Consider the following 24,426-nt stretch of genomic DNA (forward strand, 5'->3'; position numbering starts at 1 on the left):
GTGGGGACATGAAAACATTTTAACTCTTTATCATCATGGCAGGCTTTATTGTATCTGTCAGAAAAGCCTCATATTTAATGTTCAACAGAACCCAGGGAGACTTTCCCCCCACTGAGATGACATCAGGACACACGTGAATAAAGAACTTTGCAAGAGAAAAATAAACTTCAGAATCGGTTTAGAAGATCCCACAGAACAAGAGGCAATCCTTCACCCAGCCTCATGGGGGCCCCAAAGCCTTCCCCTGATGCCTTGCTTCTAAACCTTCAGGGACAGACCAGCAGGTTCTCATCCCAAGGCCTAGCCAGCTGCAGTGCCCCTACACACACACACACACACACACACACACACACACACACACACACACACACACACACCCCTCCCCACCACGCTCCTGTGCCCAACAGACTGGCCTCAGCTGATCTCCTACGGCAAACAAAGGTCACATTTTATGCTCTGGTTACTTTCTAAGATCTGTGCTCCAGAGTCTCCCATGCGAGACAGACAATGGACTATCTCCAAAAGCTTTCAGATGGTAAAGATGATTCTAGAAATCTCCCCCTCTCGATCAGAGAATCGCAGTCAATCCTACAGTCGATGAACTGTACTGTGCACTAAGCTTTTGCTCTTTGATCAAATCCATGTGCTGAGACTGCATTCTGCCTCTACTGCCCCAAGCTGTTTGCAATACTAAGAAACCATGCACCGAGCTTTATGTTCATTAGACAGTCTGTACATCTGAGTGCAAGACAGACAAACAGCCACCCCAGCATCACAGAGAAGAGAAATAATCCTACGAATTAAAAAAAAAAAAAAAAAAAAAAAACCAGAAAGCAAAAGATACTAGCAGATGCCATGAAGGAAGGAGGGCTGGTCTTACGGAGTTGACTCCTAAGCTTAGCATGGCCTGGGTAAACAAGTGACAGAAACGCTCTAAGACCCATTAGCACAAGAGACAGGAAGCCAGGCAGATGTTAGGAAGCACTGACAGCCACATTAAAAAGCCTGGATCACTCACGTACCCGCACACAGAGCAGAGAGGAAGTCAGTCCAAGCAGCTGTGGTGGGAGGGGTGGGTGGGGCAGAGATGAGGTGCTCGAATAATCCCATGGCTTCCAAAGCAGGGCTGGCTGCAACATGAAGGGTTGAAGTGGATGGAGAAAATGGGTGTTCACAAGCACATGGGAAGGGGGTTTAACTGAGCACCAGTGCTGTTTGTGACCCTGAATGATCAAACTGGCTCTTGGCATTCTTCAGACGAGAAGAGAGCTGGTTTTAAATACACACATCCTGCCATGCTGGGTGTTATTTCAATTTTTCACAAATGAGCTGACCAGGGGAACTAGGTAATCAGTGTCTTCTCTCTCCTTGTGCAATCAAATGAAAAGGATGAGCTCAAAACTGAGCTGCTGCTTTTTTCTAGGCTAACAGGGACAGAGTTCACAGAACCGTCCCCTGGGAGCTGTACTGGAAGGGACTGCTGACTGTGTGTGTTCCAAAGTAACAGGCAAGCAACCGCACTGAGTTGCACGAGAACTAAGCCTGACACCTTTGTCTGGGCTGCATCACCCTATCACAGGCTAATTTTAAACCCTGGGCTTCCCGTCGGAATGTTAAAGGCAACATGACTGAAAAAGCGAGCAGAATCATTCGCAGGCAACCGTTTAGATGACTCAGGACTTTAATGTTCTTCATATCGTCAATCGAAAACACTAACACATGAACACTAACACTAACACAGAAAAGACCTCAGCAAAGATCTGGAATGTACAGTGTTGCCCTGGTTAAACTACAAAAACAGCCACGCGATCATAGTTTGGGGGTGGGGGGCGTAACTGAGTTTTGTTTAACGGCCTAACCGAAAAGCAAAGAAACAACCATTTCTTCTACTTGTGGCAAGAAAAGTAAATCATGGAACTCCTAGATCCTTCTCATGAAGCAGCTTTAAAAGGCAGTGGGTGGAGGGTGCCAGTGTCCACAACACGACGGTCATGCACAAAGTCACTGGCTGAACGAACTCTGAAAAGCCTCTACAGAACTGTTTCATTAGAAATTCAAAAGCATAGATATAAACCGTATGGTGTTTAAAAAAGTTCCCACTCCATAAACACGGCCTGTCATGCCTGTCTTTTTATGGGAATTGTAGTACACAGATCCAAAATGCTCATCAGTCGCTGATGACTTTAACCAACAGCTGCAGAACCCGACCGACTCACAGCTGTCCGTCCAGTACATAGGACCTCTCAACCTCCTTGGGATACGATAATGATAAAGAACCAGTTGGAACCAGCAGGGAAAAGTCCAAGGCAAGTCCTTCAATCCACCTAGAGAAAGGAGCAAAGATGACAGACAGGCTGAATTCATTAGAAAAGCAACAGGAAAGCTTTCAAAATGCTTCCAGGCCGAGTAGGAGTGAAGGTGGCCGTTAGCTGGGAGTTTCCTCGGCTCTGCAGAGCCCCGTGGCTTAGTGGTTATTCTTTGAAAAAGGAAATCTGTAAAAAGCACGTATGTGAAAGAGTCCACGTCTGTTAGGTTTCTGTAGAAAACCCCAAGTTATTCTGAACGCTGCTCACGGGGCGAGGCTGGTCACGCTCACAGCTGATGCATCTCCAGAAAGTTCTTCATGAAGGCAGCCAACTTCTCCACATCTTTGGTGGTGACAGCATTATACAGAGAGGCGCGGATGCCGCCCACCGACCTAGAACAACAGAGACCAGACCAGTAAGACCAAGAAAATCGGGAGAAGGCTAATCAGTGCTAAAGCCCTCGCCTACCGTCTAGAAGGAAGGCCGCAGGTTTGAACCTCAACATCACAGAAGAACAGGACACGTAAAAGGCATCTATCTCAGCTTTGGCACGGCACAGCCTTCGCTAACCCCTCCTGAGAGTTGCGGCTCTGAGCCCAGAGCTCAGGCTCCCACCTGAAACCATTCCTGCAGGGAGCATGAAGCTTCCCAGTCATGAGGAAATCCCTTGTGTGGTGAAGATCATCCACCACACTCCCACTGAATGACCTCAAACGAGCTACGGTTTGAATGTAGCTGTTGGCGTGTTATTGGTACGAATGAATGGGTTTCCCTGGGCATTTCCAGAGATGCATGCATACACAGGTCTTTGATCACACCTTCGATAAAGAAGGAACTAAATGAGGGGATGGGGAAAAATCCAGATGAAGAAGGTGACTGGGTTTGGGGACCATGCCACTTGCTACGCTATGCAGCAGTTCTAAACACAGACAGAGCACTCTGCTGCTGCCTGTCTCCTGTTCAGAGAACCTGATGTTCAACTGAGCCCAGTGACGTCCGTTAACACCAGAGTGGAGCAGGCGGCCCAACCAGAGGTACCTTCGGTGCTGATGAAACCCCATGCAAGACGCACTGCAACCCAGCCAGAAGTGGGCTTATTCCCCAGCAAGTCAGTAATCGCTACCCTCGTCTATGTAAGTCCTGCGTTTGCTGCTTTCTGCCTCTGACAGGCCTGGGGACAAGGCGCACTTACCTGTGCCCCTTCAAGGAGATCATGTTGAGTTCTACGGCCTTGTCAAGAAATCGCTTCTCCAGAGCTTCATCCCCTTTGCTGTTGCCAATGCGAAACGGAATGTTCATCCTGCTTCTATTCTGGCGCTCCACCGGACACCTGAAAAGCACGTTTATCATCCCAACGATGTTTCTAAGAGCTGAAATGTCATCGACAAATGTACAGGCTTATTAAACAGTATGGAGGGCTGGGGCTGGCATTCCGCTGACAGAGTGCTTAACATGTACGAGATTCTGGTGGTACAAGCCGGTAAACCCAGGAACTAGGAAGTCCCAGGAAGTTTCAGGAAGAACCACGAGGATCAGTGTTCAGGGTCATCTATACCACACGGTGATTTCAAGGCCAGTGGGGCTAAATAAGATCCTGTCTCAGAACTAAACAGATGAATAAAAAGAAGGAAATGAAAGCAAACAAACTCTTTCCCAGATGTTATAATTTACCGGTGGGGGAAAGCCTCATTCACACAGCAGTAGGCTAGCATTCACTTGTATAATTGTATCTAATCTCTGTCAGACTCGGTCCCTTCACTTGAACATTAGAGGCAGCACTGTCTCTGTTTCACACTACCTGTGACAACTGAGTGGGTCATTTGCAGAGCTACGAGCACATGTCAGCCACACAGCACGAGTAAATAGCCCCTTCTCAGGGCTGCAGACAAGCTGGGCCTTCACGTGTCTGAAGACCAAAGATCTGGACTTGTAGCTCATGCCTGCTAATCACCCACCCTGCCATGAAAGGAGGAAATGACAGGAAACAATCACATCACAGACACGTCACGCACAGCCTCATGTCCCTCCTACAAGAAGGGACTCGGTCGTTCTCCTCCGAGGGAAAGATGGCAGAGGGGATCGGACTTCCAGGTGAGGAAGAGGGGTTAGCTGGAGAGGATGACGAAGTTCCAAAATGGCAGCCTTGTGGAGCAGTGTTGAAGAGTGGACCACGCAGAAATAGGGAATTGATTGCAGAGGAGGAAGAAGAATGGGAGGACTGTGTGGAGGAGGAGCCTGCCAAGCTCTGGCTCAGTGAGCATGCTGGGCTCCTGGGAAGGATGTCTGGAGGCACATGGCCCTGTCCATGGAGAGCCTGCAGACACTCTTCTGGCATTTGACTACATCCAATGAGGATGAGGGCTAGTGAGTTTGCACAGTAGTAGATCTCTGGTTTAGAAAAATAGAATGGCTGGGGAGACGGCTCAGTCAGCCAACTGCTTGCTGTGCAAGCATGAAGACTTGAATTCAGAAACCAGGCACTCATGGAAAACCAACATGGTGGTACACCTCTGTAATCCCAGCTAGTGGCTGGAGAGCCACTGTAAGCCAAGAGTTCCCACTGACATGTGTGGGATGATTTCATTACGGAGGTAAAGGTACAAGATAGAACGAGGCCTGTCATTGGAGGAGAAGGAAGGATGGGCGGGAGAAAAGTCTGAGGGAAGAGGAGGAGACTGGAACGGAACAGACAACAGAGGAAGCCGCAGAGAGAACATGGAGGCTGACTTTAAGATTCCACTCTGTGTATTTATAGGTTGTTGTGAATATTCTTAAGGGGTGGATGTGTACAGGGCTTTGTAAGGTGGGCAATTGTATCTTATCAACTGGATCAGAGGTTATTGTGCTGTGTGTTCTTTCATGTAGCGATTTAAGTTTAAGAGAGTGTGTGGTGGCTAGAGACACTAGCCGCCATGGAATTGGCATGTGTGTTTCTGGCAAGAGATCTACCAGATATCTTGGTGCACTGCGGTGCCGGACCTAGTAGGCGATGAAAGACAGCTTTTTTTTTTTTTTCTTAATAATTTTACAACAACTGATGGTGCCCCACGTTGGGGCATGTTAAGAGAAAAGTGATGGGCCCATGTTTTATTGGTCTAGTTATCCAAGAATGCCATGTACCCTTCACCCTTACAAACTGCAGCATCAATCAGTCTTTTCTATTCCATGTGGCCCATGAGATACTCAAGCAAGTGCAAGTTACTGTCCAGCAGATACATCTATTACAACAGACTAAACCTCAAAGAATCGTGACAGGGCTGGAGAAATGGCTCAGTGGTTAAGAGCACTGACTGCTCTTCCAGAGGTCCTGAGTTCCAATCCCAGCAACCACATGGTGGCTCACAACCCTCTGTAATGAGATCTGATGCCTTCCTCTGGTGTGTCTGAGGAAATATATCTTAAAAAAAAAATCATGACCATTAAAAATGGAGGTTCTGGTTTGCTCACTGAGTATAAATGTTTATGCATATACATGGAACTGGATATATCAATATAACACATTCACAACAGATCACATGATATATGGCCAACGAACATCTGTGCCCATCTGAGGGTTAAGGAAGATCAAATGCCTTTCTATCCATGATGCTTCTAAATCCGAGGTACAAGTCTAGGTGCATCCCGTCTGCCATTATAGCGAAAAGCTTGGTGTGCCATGTTGGATAGTGGACACATGTCCATCTCTCGTCATCTAGAATTCATGAATCTGATCTTTTTGGAACACTTGTCTTTTGTAGACAAAATGATGACAATGATCTTCAGGAAGCTGTCATGAAAGGTTGGAGTGTCAGCCCGTGCCTATAATCCCAGATCCAAGGCCAGTCTGAGGGACATAGAAAGTTCAAGGCCAGCTTGGGATACATAGTGAAAACATGAAAAACCTGACGTATTGGGGACACATAATTCATATGGTTTACTTTTGTAAAAAACAATAACAACAACAAAAAAAAAAAAACAAAAAACAAAAAAGGAAAAGGCCCTAGAGACCAAGACCAAGATAATGCAGCTTAAGCCAAGAACAAGCTAGAAGAGAAAAGAGATTCTTCCAAGAGTTTCTGGAGGGAACCAAACCCAAGACATCGTGATCTTAAACTCTGGGCTTCTAAAACTAAGAAATTCTGTTGTTAAAAGCTGCTAAGTTCATGGATGTTTTCTTACAGCAGCCCTAGGCAGCGCCTACAAGATCTATGTATGGTGTAGACCTCACAGATGCAGCCAGTGAGCAACACATGATCGCCCATCCCCGGCATGAAAATATTTAACTAGATAAATACCGCCATAGCCCATCTCACTCAGACTGCAGGTGAGCGATGGAGACACCTGTCCTACAAGAAAGGAGGCAGTGAACTTTGATAGAAGGGGGTTCAGTGGGCAGATGGTTTATACTGTGTGAGAACCTGAGTTCAAATTCCCAGAGCCCACATAATGTCTGATGGGGCAGAACGCATCTGTAATCCCACCACTTCTAAGAAGAGAGAGAAAAATCACTGGAAGCTCATGGGATTGTTAACCTGGTAAATGTTACCATGAAGAACAAAGAGACCGTGTTTCAAACAAAATGGAAAGGGAGGGCTGACAAGGAGGTTGTTCTCTGACCTCTAAAAGCAAAGTGTCTGTGTGTGCACGAACATAAGCCCACACAGGGAGATGGCTATCAGAAGCAGGGATTTACAACATGAGGGACCAATAGGAAACCTTAGGCAAAGCTGATAGCTTCCTGCAACAGCTTTCCAGTGTCACAAGGGAGGAAGGAGTAGAGAGGGGTCCTATCTCGGACAGCAATGCGCACTTCCCCAGGTCAGAGTATTTGGGAACATGACCTGCATTTGCTGCATTTTCCAGCATGGGGTGTAAGAGCAAAGAACTTCCCCACCTCTGCCCATGAGGCATGGGACCATCATCACCAGCACACCAGGTAAGTTTCAAGGAAAAGTTTTCAATTCATAAGAGATACAACGCATTGACTTACACATAAAATCCTTGAGAATTATCAATAATCTCATAAATCATTTGGGATTTGACGGAGCTGAGCTTCTCCATGGCTGCGGCCCCACCATTGTTCTTGATCCATTCCAGGACCATGCCCATGACGTAGATGCTAAAGCAGGGGTAAAACATAACACCATTAAGCTCACCTCTGCGAAAGCCAAAAGGACATGTAAGCAAACCGGTATTGGGAGTCACACTGACACTGTTAGCATCGTTACAAATGGATAAAAGCAGACCACTGAAGAGCGTGCCACAGACTAGGACAATGCGGCCATAGCTCATGTGATACTCTAAAGAGGCCCCTCTAGGCCCCCTGCAAATGGGGACCACACATCCCCATCTCTTTAGACCAGCAGGTAACAACCCTGACTGAAGAACTCCTACACGGGGGTTGCCTAAGACCATCAGAAAACGCATATATTTACATTACAATTCATAACAATAGCAAAATTACAGTTATGAAGTAGCAATGAAAATAACTTTATGGCTGGGAGTCGGCACAACACGAGGAACTGGATTAAAGGGTGGCATGGTTAGGAAGGTTGAGAACCCCTGCTCTGGACTGTCTTCCCAACCCCACCCTAAGCCAGCTCTCCACACCTCCTGAATCCCCCGAGTCCCTTGGTCCTATGTGTGATCCACACAGGGTTGTGGGGTCTGCCTTGCTTTTGCTTGACCACTCCACTTATTTATTCTAAACTTCTGTGACCGTGTCTATGTCTCAGACTCTAATGCTGGAGGGCTGGAAGCACACACTGTTCTTTTCTATCCCAGAGTCCCAGGTCAGTGCCTCACCTGGCAGAGGTGGGCAGTGATGGACACCACAGATTCCATCACCATCCAGACGCACCACACAGGACTAGTCACCATAAAAATGTAAGCCTTGCCTTTACCTTTGAGGACACGGTGTCATCACTACCTGTGGTGGACACCTGGTAGTGGCCTAGTCTATCTTGTTACCCCATATGTTCTGCCCCTGAGGCAGGCGGAAGGATGTTCAGCCTGGACTACATAGAGAGCTCAAGGCCAACCTGAACTACAGATCAAGACTGTTCACAAAATGAAGCAGAAAAAGGAAAAGAACTGGAGATTAGATGGTGTAAGCTTTGTGTCCCTGGTTCTGAGGCCCAGCCACAAAACACCGGCCTATCCCTTTCTGAGCCAAGTGTTCAGACTTCTTATCTCCCACAAACCCATGCTTGGCACAGAATCCGGCAAGAGCAGCCGACACAAATGGTAGCCGTTAGGTACCCACACTAGGCTGGAATTAAATGGAATTTGAGAATGGCAGGTGTTTGCCAATGATCTTCTGATTCCCTTTAAAAAGATCCCACATACCCCTCACTGAAAGCCCAGAGAGCAGGAGCAGGTCTCCTGTCCTCCTTGAGCTTGGACTCTGCAGATGTCAGCTCCCAGCTCCATTCCCTCTATAGTGTAGCTGTGTCCAGGTGTAGAATAAAAGTGATCTATGGGAGCTGTAAAGTCTGATGGGAAGGAAGGCTGAGCAAAAATGGTGACAGGGATGCCCCTGTTGACTAACATGTTGCAGTAGCCATGGCAGATTTGTGTTCCTGGTTCTAAGAGGCCCAGCCTTAACAAGGACTATCCCTTTCTGAGCCAAGTGTAAAATCTCTTATCTCCCACAAACCCCGTGCTCTACACAGGGCCTGGGGCCAGCAGCCAAAGCTCTGCAGAGCTCTGACAGCCCAAGGGCTGCCCTCAGAAACCTCTGACGTGGACTGATTGGTCATTCGCTGTCTCAACCAGGTGGGCCAAGAATCCAGGAGTTTCTTCCCAGAAGGCAACAGAAAGCAACACCAGACACACAGGGACATTACAAGAAGTACATAACCGCAAACTGCTCCTACTTGCGTCTACAGCCCACTCACCTATGAACCACAGAACCTCCCAGGCTACCAGAGCCAAGTAGAATCCTGACTAACACTTTTAGGAAACCATGGTCACTTTTTACCTGATGCTTTGTTATTCCTGTTTCAAAACTGTAGATCCTCTAAGAAAATCCAAACCAGATAGGGCCTGTCTCAGGCAGACCTCAGGGTCAACACGTGAGCCTGTATTCAGGCTTGCTGCCCATACATTTCTTAGGACCTGAGCAGGCCAAAGCAGCAGAAAGCCAACACACTTCTACAGACTGCCTGCAGCCAGGCCCCTTAGCCTGGGTCTCCAAGGCCTCAGCGAGCAGCAGCTGGATCTGAAGGAAGCAGGCTGCTCGGAAAATAAAGCCAGCCTGGGGAGAAAGCTGCTGCCTGCTTTCTCACCCCGCTCCTGGCTAAGCACTGCTAGGGCCCGGGTGAATGCTTATCACCGGTCTTTTGGGCTTCTACCTTACTAGCTCAAACCTCTATCCTCTAAAGCCAAAGCTCTTGAAACCACCGAAGCCTTACAATGCTAGGTGGATCCACAGCTTGGGTCCAATTCTTTCCACCATGGGTGAACACTTTTAACTGACTGATGCCTCTACTTCTAAGCTGGCTACCTACAAACACACTGAATAGCTTACCACCTAGCCTAGCTGAAATGTCCTCTGCATCCAGCCATGAAAAGGTCGGTGGAAAGGGGCAGCATCTAACCTGCATTTAACCTCACAGCAGAATGCCCACAGTGCACTGTTGGGTTGAAAAGGGAACCACACAAGTCTAAAGAGCGTGGGTCACAGTTCACTGACACAATTAACACATGATGGCATACATGTGACCTCTTCAAACTCCTGAATTTGGCAACCATGGGTTCAGCCAACCTTGTACAGAAAAAGATTTCAAAATCAGAGTCTAGAATGAATGCAAACAAATCCTTTCCTTGTCATTACTACTTTCCCAATACAGTATATAAGTTACTTAGAGCACTTACATTAGGTATCATAAATAACCTAAAGAGGGCTTAAAGCATGAAGGAGGGTGTGCACAGCTATGCAAGGCCATTTTTTAAAAAAGAGATTTGACCACCTAAGAACTTTGGACTCCTTGGGGGGTGGGGGGGGGTCCTGAAGAGTCTTTGATGGTTAATGAGGAGTGACTGGATAGGCAGGCAGTGTTTCCCTAGTAACTTGGAAACTTTTGCTAAGAGTGGGTGCTATTTATATATATAATATATTAAAACAATATAAATTATACCCTGCGTGTTAGTGTCAGAGTTTAGGAAAGGTCACCAGAAGTCTCCAGGCTGCAGATGAGCTCCAGATGGGATCTGGGTCTCATACCTCTGTTAGAAGCCTGTGAACGCCTTCACACAGCTGGCCCTAAGGTCAGCTCCCATCACCTGAGGGTTCCAGCTGCGCCCCTCCCCAAAGAGCCTCTGCACAGGCTATCTGTCACCCCTGCATTAGCTAAACCTTTGGCAAATGACCTTGAACTCCCGATTCTTCTGTCTCCTAAGCCAGGGGATACACGCATGTCGCCATGTCTATATTGTCACCAACTGAAATAAGATAATTGGATAAAAGACATTTTTCCCTCACATTGGAGATAAAAACAATGCTTAACATCTCGATATGCATAAGAAGTGTTTTATGAAATTCAAAGGGCTGTTTAATATCTTCTCTAAAAGGACTGAGAATGTTCTACCAGTGTGTTAAAAAGGATGTCATCCCACTCCTGCATTCCAGCCCAGTTCCTGCATAAAGCTATCGATAACAATTCATGGCCCAGTGTATCCAGAAGAGTCAAACAGTTCCCAGGGCCCACAGTCTCAGGGCTCTGACCAAACAAAGAAAACAAAGAACATCACTTGGACAAGTCTCCATCCTTACCTGCCTACGTGTGGAGTGGAGAGGGTTGAGGGTACCTCCCCTGCCCTGAACACCCATTCATCTCCACGGGAAGGTGGGTCTTGGTGAGCCATTTTCTATCCATGAATGACAAAGCACTATAGGGAACTTTGAGTACTTAAGTCACGTTGTCTAATCAACAAAGGTAAGAATGAGCAGGGGGTACTGGGATAACCTCCAAGCCCTACCTTTCACCTGTTCTGCATCTGCTCACTTTCAATCTACATATTCACCAACCTTGGTGCTTGGAGACACCACTACAATCTGAGAAAGGAGGCCAAGGCCTTCAGAGGCTTAGCCCAGGGGCTGGCATGTGGACTTTCTAGGTCTCCAGCCTTTTCCACTTCCCACCAGACAGCTGGCCTGTTCTCTCACTGTTCACAGGAAGTGTTCAGTGTAACTTAACAAACCACATGTAAACATGCCCATCGCCTCTCTTTAAACTCGGTCTTCTAATGCTTCCCCCTGGAGGACCATAAGGCAGGGATGTAGGTCTACCTTCTAACCTCCTGCCCACACAGCCTGGTACCTCAACTGCTCTTCTAGGAATCCAACTGTTGGGTCCCCATTGGTACCCGTGGCTTCAGTTTTCCACTGCCTAGAACCCCAAAAATAAGCAGGGTAATGCGAAATAGAAGTGAACCCCACCCCACCCCTTGGACAACATTCATCGTACAAACATGTTCAGTCCAAGGTCCAAGAGTAAGGAATGATCAGGAGAGTTAATCCCAGAACACTGGGGGTGGGGGTGGAGACAGGAGACTGTTCTGTATCAGGTGGGTGACACAGAAACACAAGGGAAATGTCCACTTGGATTTTAACAGCAAACTCTTCCCTTTCTGGTGTGTGTGAGAGGCATTTTCTCCAGCAGAAGGAGAGAATTCCAGCACACCTGCCCTAGCCTGACCCTGTTCCTCCTGGAAAGTCACCGTGTTTGAGACATGGGCCATGGTGTTTTATCTGTAGAGACCTTGTGGGTTAATGGTCAACGGTCGGTGCCTAGATTATCGAGAGCAAGCAAAAACCAAGACTGTCATCTTGGTAGCAAGAAAAACTGACCAAACAGTGCCTAGAGGCGAGCTGGACAAAGGTTGCTAAAGTGTGTCTGGGGCTCCTGGGTCACTGGCTAATGAGGTACACTCCACTTTGCCTCTGCTTGAACGGAAGACTCCAGAGTCCCAGAGTTACCTGAAGCACGGAGGTGTGTTATACAAAGAGTTGTTCCCAGCCTGCACTTTGTAGTCAAGGACTGATGGGCACTCTCTGAGGGCGAACCCCAGCAGGTCATCACGGACAATCACCACCGTCACCCCAGCAGAGCCAACATTCTTCTGAGCACCAGCGAAAATCACACCAAACTTTAAAAAGAGAAAGAAACATTGGCTATTTTAGAAGCATCTGTAGTCAGTCAACCCTAAGCCACGCACGGATCTAGCTTTCCCCTAACAGCTTTCAATGAAGCGACCCATTTCTGCCTAGGAGCATGTCATACTACAGAAATCTCTACCCAAAAAGCAAGCCAGCACTTCTGAGACCTGAGGCCTGGCCTTTGCCCAGAAGAAGTCTCCCACACCCAGGACTGTGAAGCCCTGCGACATACTCGTGCTCTCGCAATCCTTGTCCTGCTTCCAAACCAGGCTTTAGAGCAGGCCCTCTCAGAGCTGGAGAGATGGCTCAGTAGTTAAGAGCACTTGTTGCCCTTACAGAGGATCCTGGTTTGTTTCGCAGCACCCACACGCGTTACTCAAACATCTCTAACTTTAGTTCCAGGGGTTCTAACACCCTCTTCTGACCTCTGAGGACTCAAAGAGCACACATGGCCCCTGTATATACATACACTAATATACATATAACAAGAAATTATTTTAACTAAATAATATAGGCCTTCTGGTTCAGGCTTGGTGGTACACAATTGTTAATCCCAGTTCTTGGGAAATGCAAGCAGAAGGATCTGGAGTTCAAAGTCACCCTTGGCTTCATAGTGAGTTCAAAGCTAATCTGGTATATAAGACCCTCTGGACTAAGGTATAATTCAGTAATAAAACAGGCTTATCATGCATAAAGCCTGGGCTTCACACACAACATTGAAAAATAAAATAAAATGGGGCCTCCAATCTTTGGTAACCGAAATGAAATACTATCTTTTAATCTAAAAAATTATTTTGCACAACTACTAATGTTTTCATAATTTGAAATGACAAATATTTCAGTTACATATTTCCATTAAATATTGAAATGGTTAAAATATAAATTTTTACAAATGTAAATCAATGGGCTGCAGAATGGGTCAGTGGTTGAGAGGACTTATTGCTTCTCAGAGGACCTGGGTTCAGTTCCCAGGACTCACATAGTGTCCTCCTCTTCTGTACACACGCATACAGGCAGGCCAAGCATCCGCTCAGCAAAATAAAATTAATCAATCTAAAAGACATTTAGGTCAAAATTAATCAATATGAACTTCCACGTAGAGAGACTCAGGAGTTGATCTGAAGGGGGCACTGCAAACAACAGGGGTAAGACACTCACTGCAGGGGGATTTTCAAATATACCAATGTCTGACATTTTGTTATGCGAGATACGACCTGCCTCTTTATCCCCCATGAAATCCTTGGGAAACCAAGTAGGTTTAGGGTGTATGGTTTACAAGTGACATGGTTTGGGGCAGCCAAACATGTGCAGTCCCAGCACAAAAGGTGACAGTAGCCTGGACTGAGCCATGTAGTAAGACCCTTCTTTAAAGACATAGAATATGGCTATAAACCAAATGTTATAAACATAAATAATGGAACATTAGTCTAAAACTAAAGTTCAGATATTGGCCACAACATAAAGCCATGAAGACACCAGTGAATTAAGCGAAGCCCTGAAGGACAAATATGATCCCATTTATTGGAGGTCCCTTGAGTACAAATTCACAAAGCTCGATAGTGGTTGGCAAAGGTTGGGGTGTGAAATTTTAATGGGACAAAGTTTCAGTACAAAATCTGAAAGTTCTTGGAGTTGGACAGAGGTGAAGGCTGCGGAGCAATGTGAATGTGCTTAACACCCCTGAGCTGCACGCCTACAAGCAGACAAAATGGGGCCGGTGAGGTAGTCCAGACGGTAAAGAGCCCACCGACCACATGCATGCCACGGCAAGTGTGCATCCTGCACACAGACATAGTAACAGTAGGTAAATAATTGTGTGTGTGTGTGTGTGTGCGTGCGTGCGTGCGTGCATGCGTGCGTGCATGTATGTATGTATGTATGTATATATGTATAGCACACACACATTAAAGAGTCTCACTGCATACCTTTGGCTAGCCTGGAACTCAAATTATAAACCCGGCTACCAGTAAACTTAAAGAGATCCCCCTGCCTCTGCTTCTTGAATGCTGTGATTAAAGGTTGGTGCCACTGTACTTAGACTTAATTTTTGTTGTTTTGAAATAGATTTTCTCTGTGTGGTCCTGGCTGTCCTGAACTCACTGTGTGGACCAGGTTGGCCTTGAACTCAGACATCTGCCTACCTCAGCCTCCCAAGCTCTGGAATTAAGGGGGTGCACTCCACTATACCTGGTTGACTTAAAAAAATTTTTAAACTATGAGTATAATAATACATTCTGTTTTAAACATATTTTACCACATTAAAAAGGGGAGCACCATAGGCAGAGGATCTCTTGTGAGTTCAAAGCCAGCATGGTCTACACAGTGAGTTCTAGGACAGTGAAGGATAAGATCATGTAAAGACCTTGGCTCAAAACTACCAAATTAGGGTGAGGGAGAGTGGCACAACTGTTACAACTCTTTTTAGAATTGTCTAGCAGGATTTCTGACCTTCCTCAGAACCACCACCACCACCACCACCACCACCACCACAAAAGAAGGCAGAGAATGGAGATGGCTCAGCTGGTAACCTGAGTGCCACACCAGGAATCTCAGGAACCACAGGAGCCACATGAAGGTGGACAAAGAGAACCAACTCCATAAAGCTGCCCTCTGACTCTATACATGCACCTCTCTCATTCAAGCTCACACAGGAACAAACACCAGGGTTTGGTAACCTGACTTTGGAGTGTGCGTGCCACTCCCACTGTTTTGCCCAACAAGTTTTCAAGAGCCACTGTCAAAGGTGGGCAAGTTCCCGAGGCCTGACGTAGGCCCCAAGCACAGATACCTATTCAGAGAGGTAATAATAAAAGAAGCAGCTGTCAGCTATTTACTGACATCTATCCTGGCTCCAGACTCCCCAAAGTCTTTCCTGTGTGCTCATTTACCAAAAGAGCTCAAAGAAACATTCACTGGTTCCCTAAACCAACCTTTCATACTCTACCTTGGATACATCCACTGGCCTGGATAAGAAGTTTGAGGACATGTCACAGACCAGCACTGCTCCCTTGACGTCAGGGATGAAGTCAAACTCCACGCCATGCACAGTCTCGTTTGCACAGAAGTACACATAGGAGGCGTCTGGGTTGAGGTTCCAGGTGCTTGGGTCTGGAATTTCTGTCACAGAGGGCAAATTTGAGATTCCGCATACTTCTTTCCTTTTTTTGCATGCAGACAGATGTCACCCAGGAGACTGGTTAGCTTCCTGAGGGGAAGACTAACTCCAAAGCACCAGACGAGAACAAGGACTTATCCACTCATTCCTGCCATCACTGCTCGAAGCTGGGGAAAACCCATCACCCTCTTAGCATTTACTGGGCACACACAGCATTCCAATGAAGCACAGAGGGGCCAAGTGTACTGGTGCGCACACTTAATCCAACCCTTGAACGGTTAAGGCAAAAAACACTGCTCTGAGTTCAAGGTCAGCCTGTGCTATATCAAAACCACCAGGACAAACAAGGTAGAAAGACCCTGTCTCAAAAGACCAAACAAACCAACAAAAGGAATGGCGGTCATCTGAAAGTTTCCTTGTCATCAAGTATCCATCTATCTACCCTATACCTGCTGGTGTCTACTAGCTTCTTCTTCTTAGGACCCCAGTGCTTACCCATTCTGGGCGCTTGTGGTTCCAGCAGAGCCAATCAAATGTATACCGGTAGGGGTAAAAGGTGACTCAGGCAGAATCAGTGAGTGCTTCGTAGCAGGGTATATGATACTATTATTGGGTTGTTCTAGCAAGGGCACTGAAACGTAGACTATTACAAGCTGAAAAGCAACTGCAGCCATCTTCCTAGAAAAGGGACCGAGTTCCAGACTACAGTCTACCATGGAGGAAATAAGGTGCGACTAAAACATGGCAGCATCCCTGGGGCCCTTGATCTCCCCATAAAAACACCAAGCTGTTCCTGGGCTTTCGGGTAAGCAAGACGCTCATCATTCTGAAGGAGGAGTCAGGAGACCGCCATAGCCACACAATCTAACTGAGATCACCACTGTCAGGAGGAGAGTAGCAATAGAACAGAAAGGACGATGGCTGGCCACCATCTCGCCGGGCAGCTTCGGTTCCCAGAACTTACTTGTGTAACTTCCAAGTTTAGGATGAACGATGTTCACAGTCCCAAACTTCTTGGCTTCTTCCGCAGCCTTAGCTGACCAAGCCCCGGTCACCACGTAGTCGGCACACCTTCCAGCTTTCAGGCCAATCAGATTTAAGGGGACGGCACTGAACTGGCCAGTCCCACCTCCTTGTACAAAGATCACCTTGTAGTTGTTGGGAACAGCTCTGGGCATAAGAACACGGGACCATAAACACATAAACGAACACGTCATATATGGAGGGTGAGGGCTGCTCCACTAAATGCACACTTTCCATCTAACGCTACAGTGGCTGGGGAGATGGCTCTGTGGGTGAACTCAGTCTGCTCTTGCAGACGACAGAGGTTCAGTTCCCAGCACCCACATTCAGGCAGCTCACAAATGTGTAACTCCAGCTCCAGAGTATCCAATGTCCTCCTCTGGCCTCTGTGAGTGCACACATACATACTAACACACACATCCAAACCTTAAAAGAAAAAGAAATACGGTAAAATCTCGCCACCACTTTGCCTTAGCCAATGTAGTCATTTGTTTACAGGTTTAACACTGATGACTTTGACACTGACGATGGTCCAAATGCCCTGCTTTTCTTTAGGGAATTCCACTTCTGCCCCGCAACCCTCAGAATTCAACTATGGCCAATCCCAACTATGGGGATGAGCAGTGAGTAAAGCAGGTCAGTAAGAGCTGGCCTAGATCTTTGCTGAAATCATGATGATTTTGGCCACTGCGGACATTCTAAACAAAGTGCTCAGTATAGAGAATAATGTAGTAGACACCCAGGCTTATGGCACAGAGAACAAACTAACAAGTCAGTCTTTTAAGAAACCATACAATATAGGGCCAGAGAGCTGGATCGCACTGGTCGAGAGCATTTACTGCTCTCACAGAGAACCTAGCTTCAACTCCCAGCACCGGTCACAACGGTCTGGAATTCCAGCTCTAGGGGATCTAACACTTACTCTGACCTCTACATGCTCCCATGTGATGCACATACATATACTCAGGCGCGCACACACCCACACACACACACACACACACACACACACACACACACTTGTTAAAACTTACAGCAATTCCCTCACAAGATTCTCTGTGTTGCTAATAATCTTGGCAAAATCTGGTGACCTGTGACTCATTTCTGTGGAAGCAAAGAAACAAAAACAAAAGAGTAACAACAAAGAGTTCAAGTATTAATACCAAATAAAAATGGTTGTAAAATTTATGGAGAAATACTGTTAAGGAAAGCTCTGAGTTAGATGGTAGGCACATCCTCACTCACTGGCTGGACAATTCCTGAGCTCACACTAATGCTGAAACGGTAACATTTCATTCCTATGGTCACAGCACAGTGATTTTTCAAGTGCCACATTAACTGATCTTATCGGACCCTGCTCTACCAGAGATCTAAGCAGGAGTGATGGCATACCCACGTCCTTCCCTAATCCCACATTCAGGAGGTTGAGGGCTTAGATTCAAGGTCAACCTGAGCCAGTAGCTGATTCTGTCTTTAAAAAGAAGGATCAAACATGGTGGCTTCCTCCTATAACCTTAGTGTTCAGAGACTGAGGCAGGAGGATTGCCTCTGTCAAGAGTCTGAAACCAGTCTAGACTACTTTAGGAGATTTTATCTTAGGGGGAAAAAAAAAGCTGACATGATGGCAAACGCCTATAGTCCCAGCACTTGGGAGCCACATACAGGAGAATCTCTGCCAGTCCAGGTCAACCAGTTCTACATAGTTAGATACATAGAGACCCTGTATCAAAATTTAAAAAAAGGAAACAGGAGCAAACAAACAACAAGAAAGATACTTAAGAATAGCCCAACATGGGTTTGGGGATTTAGCTCAGTGGTAGAGCGCGCAAGCGCAAGGCCCTGGGTTCAGTCCCCAGCTCCGAAAAAAAAGAAAAGAAAAAAAAAAAAAAAGAATAGCCCCAACACAGAGGAACAAAAATTAACACAGGAAGACAGTCCCCTCGCACAGTGCAGCCCGTACAACTTGCAAGAAAATAGATAGATGTGTAAATTTTAGAGTTTGGAGGTTCTCTTCCTAAACAACATAAAGATTTAATAAAGAAATTACTAATGAGCAAGATCTTCCTAGAAGCTTGTGAGCTTTATAACTTTTTATTTAAGTATAATAAAAAACTTTACACTGAATGTGAAGCAATATTACATATACTTGGTGGCCCCTTATGCAAAGGTATAGTATCTGCTAATCTCACATCTTGTGTTCAGTAAAAACCAAGTACGACCCAGTGAGCTATGCCTAAAGTTCTCGAGCACACTTAAGTTTTGTTAGCCTTGATTCCAGCAAACCTGTGACCCAAGACTTTAAAGCTAAACGGACCTGTAACTGGGATTAAAGGCGTGTGTCATCATGCCCGCCTTTTTTTCCCCCCCTCTAAGACAGGATCTCCTATTGTAGCTATAACCTATTGCTCTGTATGGAAGGCCATACAGAGCCAAGCTTGGGCTGGAAGGATTGCCCCTTTTTAAACTGGGGATAAAAACAGAATCCAAAAGTAAACCTTACCAAGCACACTGATGCCAAGGCCTTTGTAGTCCAATAGCTGCTTCTGTATCTCTAACAATACCTGGGAGAAGAAAAGAAAGATTTCAAAATTCTGTGCACAACTTTCCCTCTCACTCACACCTGGGAGGTGGGGACAGCTAAGCAGAGGCCTGGAAGGTGCCAGGCGTCTGTTCCCAGCCAAGCCCCTCCCTGCCCTCTCCAGAGCCTCACAGGCACAACTTATACCAGCAGAGCCTGAAGTTAGGTGACACGGTTGAGTCAAGTTGCTTTTGCAAAGACAAAAATTTACCGATTTCCTAGAAAACATGCCCCCTAGAAATCCCTTTCACCCCTCTCTTAAAGGCTCACTTATTAAACATACAAAGTTCTCAGCTCAGAGGCCAACAGGAACAAAAACTATGTCCAAATCATACAGGAAGGTCAGTTGGGGGTGGGGGGCAGTAAGGATTCTGACAGGGTGGCAGTGGAAAGAACCTGCTGGGAATTAAGATAAACTCCAGGAGCTGAGGCCTCATGAGAATCAAAAGTATTGATAAATATAGAGATAGAGCAGTTGCTTAGCACACAGGAAACCCAGGTCTCACTTGCAGCAAAGCTGGGGGGAGGTGGAGGAGAGAGAACATGTATTCAACCCACACTGAAAGATTTTCATTCAGTTGTGGGCTACATTTATTCCATTCTGATAAGGCAGCCTTCGAAGGGCCATGAGGATTTATTGATGTGACGTTAACTGGGAAACCGATCATTCACATAAATTTCTCCTATTAAATCAAATAAGCAATATCAATTCCCCTATCATGCAATGGAAAACAGAAGGGAAGGATGTAGCTCAGAGGTTTAAGATGTGTTGGGCGCTCTGGGGGCCCTTGGTTCAATCCCCAGCACCAAGAGAAAGGAAATTAGGAGAGAGGAAGGAAAGGAATAAAGGAATCAGAAGTAGAAGGAAGGGTGGAGGGGATAAATAGAAAACAGGAGATAGATAGATAGATAGATATATCCTCCTTATCTAAACCAAGAAAAACAAACAAAACAAAAAAAAACAGCATTAAAACCTCCAGAGAGCTCAGTTTGGCTAAATAAGAACGTCTCCATGTTGAATGTGGCTGAGACAAGAAATGGATCCTGGCAAGTAAATAAAAGATATTCATAAGAAAGGCTCAGGCCAGGTGTGGTGGCACAGGCCTTTAGGCCCAGCACTCAGAGGACGGAAGCAGATGGATCTCTGTTGAGTTTCAAGGCCAGCCTGGTCTACATGAGTTCCAGAGCGTTGTAAAGAGACCCTTTCTCCAAAAAACGACAGATAAATAAATAAATGCTCTAAAATTAAACACCAACTGCAAAAGATCCTGTGATAAAGAATCCAAATCGGAGATGGCATCAAGACAGTGTGGTGGCACATGCCTTTAATCACAGCACTTGGGAAGCAGAAGCAAGCAGATAGCTGAGTTTGAAGCCAGCCTGGTCTAAATAATTAGTAACAGGTCAGTCAGGGCTATATAATGAGACCTTATCTCAAACAAAAAGAGATACTAGCTAAGAACCGGCATAGACAGAAGTTCTGTAACTTTAACTAGTAGTGGAAGACCCTTGTCAAAGGGTCTGAATCCTATCCTGCCGATCTAGTGTAAAAAAAAAAAAAATTGGGCTGGAGAGATGGCTCAGTGGTTAAGAGCACCAGCTGCTCTTCCAGAGGTCCTGAGTTCAAATCCCAGCAACCACATGGTGGCTCACAACCATCTGTAATGGGATCCAATGCCCTCTTCTGGTGTGTCTGAGGACAGCAACAGTGTACTCACATAATAATAAATAAATCTTTTTAAAAAAATTATATGTTGAAACTACATTGGCCATATACATGTGTGTGCAATATACATGTATACCAATATGTAAATTCTGTGTATCTATCAATAAACATTTGAGTAAATTTTAGTGAATACATTCCTGTTTTTAAATGCCTGCAACAGATTCTTGTGTTTTGTGTGTTAAACAGGATTAAACAGGACCTGCTTTTGCAAATGGCAAGAGCTCTAGCAGATCCCTTCACCACCCACCTGACACCACCTTTGAACTTGTTAGTCTTCTCTTTCCTTTTTATAGATTTACTTTATTATTCACTTATTTATACACATACCCTCAGAAGCCAGAAGATATCCAGTACCCTGGAGCTTGAGTTTTACAAGTGGTTGTGAACCAACCAAAGTGGGTGCTGGGATCCAGCTTGGGCCCTCCACTCTTGGTGCTAAGCCATCTGTCCAGCTCTGCACCCATCCAAGTGCATTCCTTTAACTCACGGGAGGAAGAGTCATGGAGGAGAAGGCTCAGCCTGGGACAAGCACATACTGTTCTTCCAGGAGTCTGGAGTGTGATCCCCAGAACCCACATCAGCCAGCTCACAACCACCTCTAACTCACTTCCAGGCACATGAACTCATGTGCCCACACCCGCACATGAATACACATGATTTTCAAAATAAAAAAATTTATTTTACAACCAAAACCACTTTAAAAAAAAAAAAAAAAGACTTCTAGCCAAATGCTAGAGCCCCGAGCCATCTCTCCAGCTGCAGGCACAGCATTTCATAAATTTCATTATTCTTTATGGACAGTCAAAAATTTTGAAAGTCTCTCAAATCTTTATAATTCACCTAAATCGAGAAGACTCCTGCATTAAAGTTAGCCGCACATCCATAATTCCTACACACTGACTAGTTTTGTGACAACTTGACATTGTGGGTAGTGCCACCCCTGGGCTGGTGGTCCTAAGTGCTTAAGCCTATAAAGGCTGAGAAAGTCATGCAGAGGAGCACCCCTCCATGGTCTCTGCATCAGCTCCTGCTTCCAGGTTCCTGGACTCACTGCCTTTGATAATGAACTGTTATAGAAAGCTGTGAGTGAAATAAACCCTTTCTTTCACAAGTTGCTTTTGGTCAGTGTTTATCACAGCAATAGTAGCCCTAATTAAGATACCCTCTCTTGGGAGGTGGAGGAAGGAATAGTTCAAAACCAGTTTGTGGTACAAAGTAAATTCTGGGCTAGCCTGTACTGAGACATTGCCTTACCCAACCTGGCAAAAAAAACAAAAAAACAAAAAAAAAAACAACCCAGCTCTCCAAAACACAGAGGAGTGGGGTTGGGGGAGGCCTCCAGAAGTTCCCACTGTTCTAGCAAAGAACGTCACAGAAGATGACTACAGTGAGTGCAGAATAAACCCTGGCGATTGTGCGATTGTGCGGCTGTTGCCACAAAAGTAAGGCAACTTTCTCCCTCTCACACTGTGTGATCCTGTTTCTACCCAACAGAGACCGTGGTGTCCCGGGGAGATCGCCAGGGTTCAACAAAAGATAATTGTACAATTCTTGGCCATGCTTGCGCGTTGTGGCAACCGGTTATCAGATAGCAGCTTGGGCAGCTGGTCCATGGGCTGCAGGCCACGAGAGGCATCTCATTCCACACAGCTGGGGTGCGGGAGGAACTCGCGCAGGACGGGACGGGATGGCACCGGGATCAAGTGAATGGACCTTGGCCAAACAGACCAAAGCCTTTCAAAGTCTGCGGAGACAAGTAGGTTTCCAGGAGAAAGGTTTGAGGACTGGGTGAGTTCGGTGGGGGCCAAAAGGGAGAGACCGGCAGTTTTTCGATTTCTGAGTTCTGAGGACTACGTTCCTAGCGCCCAGAGTTTACTGCGCTCCCCGGAAGGAGCCGTGCTCGCCCCCTGGCCTGCCAGCCGACCGCTCATTCATTCACACTCCCACGCTCGCCGGTGCACGCCGGTGCACGCCGGAGCCGCTGAGGCTACACCGCCGGGAGGCTGGCCCTGACTGAAGCTGCAGGTAAACACCTGTGCATAGGAGCGCACTTCGGCCTTAGCAACTATCTCCCCATGGTGGCATTCCGGCTCACCGATGTATCTCAACAGCCGCATCCCGACGCCCCGCATCCCGATGCCAGCACTCCGACCGAACCCCAGCCATCTTACCGAGTATGGCAGCTTGGCAGGCCCGGGCCCAAAGTTAACCACTTGCTTGGTGGCTTCCATGGTGCTAAGGCGACAGAAGGGAAAGTGGCAGGAGCAAAGACCACGCGAACAGCCCGCGTCTCCGGATGCAAAGGCAGGGCGGGCTTCAGCTTGCAGAGTCGGCGCTCCATTAGTTCGCTGTCTCAGGACGCGCACTGATTGGTTCTCACTCAGAAGCTCGCCTCCCCATTGGCCGCGCTCACTATCGGAGCGTGTGATCAATTGCTCCTCCTGGAGTTTAGAATTTCAACCCGCCTTAGCAGTCAACGCAAGAGAGCAGGGGATTGCACCAGCCACCCGCGTGGCGAGGTGCCTACTGCCTTCGCACACCTCTGGGCGCAGAGTCCCCTTCCCTGGCCTCTGAATAACTTCGAGGTGGCGCGCAAACCCATTGCTCCTGCCCCACCCCTAGCTAGCCAGGCAGGACTCTGCAGCATTTGTTCCAGAGCCAGTCCCCATTAGTTTACTACACTTTCCTAAGACCCTTACAGACACTCCGATGTAGAGACAAGGCACCCAAAGAAGGATGTGCAGGGTGAAGAAAGGGCTAAAGAATGAGGTCAGAGGATTGCGACCCGGTGCACCTGATAATTGCATTACTCACTCGGGAGGATGAGGCAGGAGGATAGCTACTCGAAAGCCAGCCGAGGGCCACACAGAGGGACCTAGTCTCAAAAATAATGTAAGAAGCCTTTGTATTTGCACTTGGGCTCTAACTCACTGCAATACGAAAGGACAGAGGTGGCTAAGAACTTTGGGGGCAGTCCCGCCCCAGCCTACAGCCACCACCACCACCCCCCTCCAGGACAGCCTCTTGCAAGTTGCTGAGTCTCCAATCTCTCATTATCTCTTTCATGAACTGGGGAGCAGGAATCTGAATCTTGGCTCTTGTGCAGGAGCTCCTCAAGCTGTGAGGAGGTATTAACAGGAGCATAATAAGCAAACTGAACGTAGTCAGGACCAGAGGAATGTGGCTCGGAGCCGAGCTGGGCACAGGGCCAAATCTGTTCAAACTTTTCCACACAAGTTCCCTTTTCAACAGAGTTGTGCTGGAGGCTCACTTGTGATTCTGGAACAAGAAGGCCCCTTCTATGCTAGGGTAGTTCTTTTGAAGTCCAGAACATTTTATAAAGCATTTTCCCCCTACTTTGCAGTTTAACCCAGATTCCTTTACTACGAAAACATTTTCCCAAGTTCTTTTGTGCAGTGGATGGCAGGAAATAGGCACAGTGCCTACTGAGCCTTAATGCCGACCTCAGCAACTGTGGTCTCGGTGTGACAGGCTTGAACCCAGCCTTTTCGAATTTGGGCTCTTGTTCGGTTTCTATAG

The 24,426-nt window shown here is 46.7% G+C and overlaps 1 protein-coding gene across 1 annotated transcript; it reads right to left on the reverse strand.

Annotated features, from left to right (window-relative positions):
• Window positions 1–1,663: 1,663 nt before the first annotated feature.
• Psat1 (phosphoserine aminotransferase 1) lies at window positions 1,664–23,246 on the reverse strand. Its single transcript, XM_032891680.1, has 9 exons — window positions 23,058–23,246; window positions 19,083–19,143; window positions 17,617–17,686; window positions 16,527–16,732; window positions 15,392–15,564; window positions 12,268–12,437; window positions 7,276–7,404; window positions 3,499–3,636; window positions 1,664–2,698 (listed from the first exon to the last, which is right to left on the reverse strand). Exons 1-9 carry the CDS (start codon window positions 23,115–23,117, stop codon window positions 2,593–2,595), a joined length of 1,113 nt encoding a protein of 370 aa, XP_032747571.1. The 5' UTR covers window positions 23,118–23,246; the 3' UTR covers window positions 1,664–2,592.
• Between the last annotated feature and the right edge of the window lie 1,180 nt (window positions 23,247–24,426).

The sequence above is a fragment of the Rattus rattus genome, chromosome 2, assembly GCF_011064425.1.
Source record: "Rattus rattus isolate New Zealand chromosome 2, Rrattus_CSIRO_v1, whole genome shotgun sequence".
NCBI classification, from domain to species: Eukaryota; Metazoa; Chordata; class Mammalia; order Rodentia; family Muridae; genus Rattus; species Rattus rattus.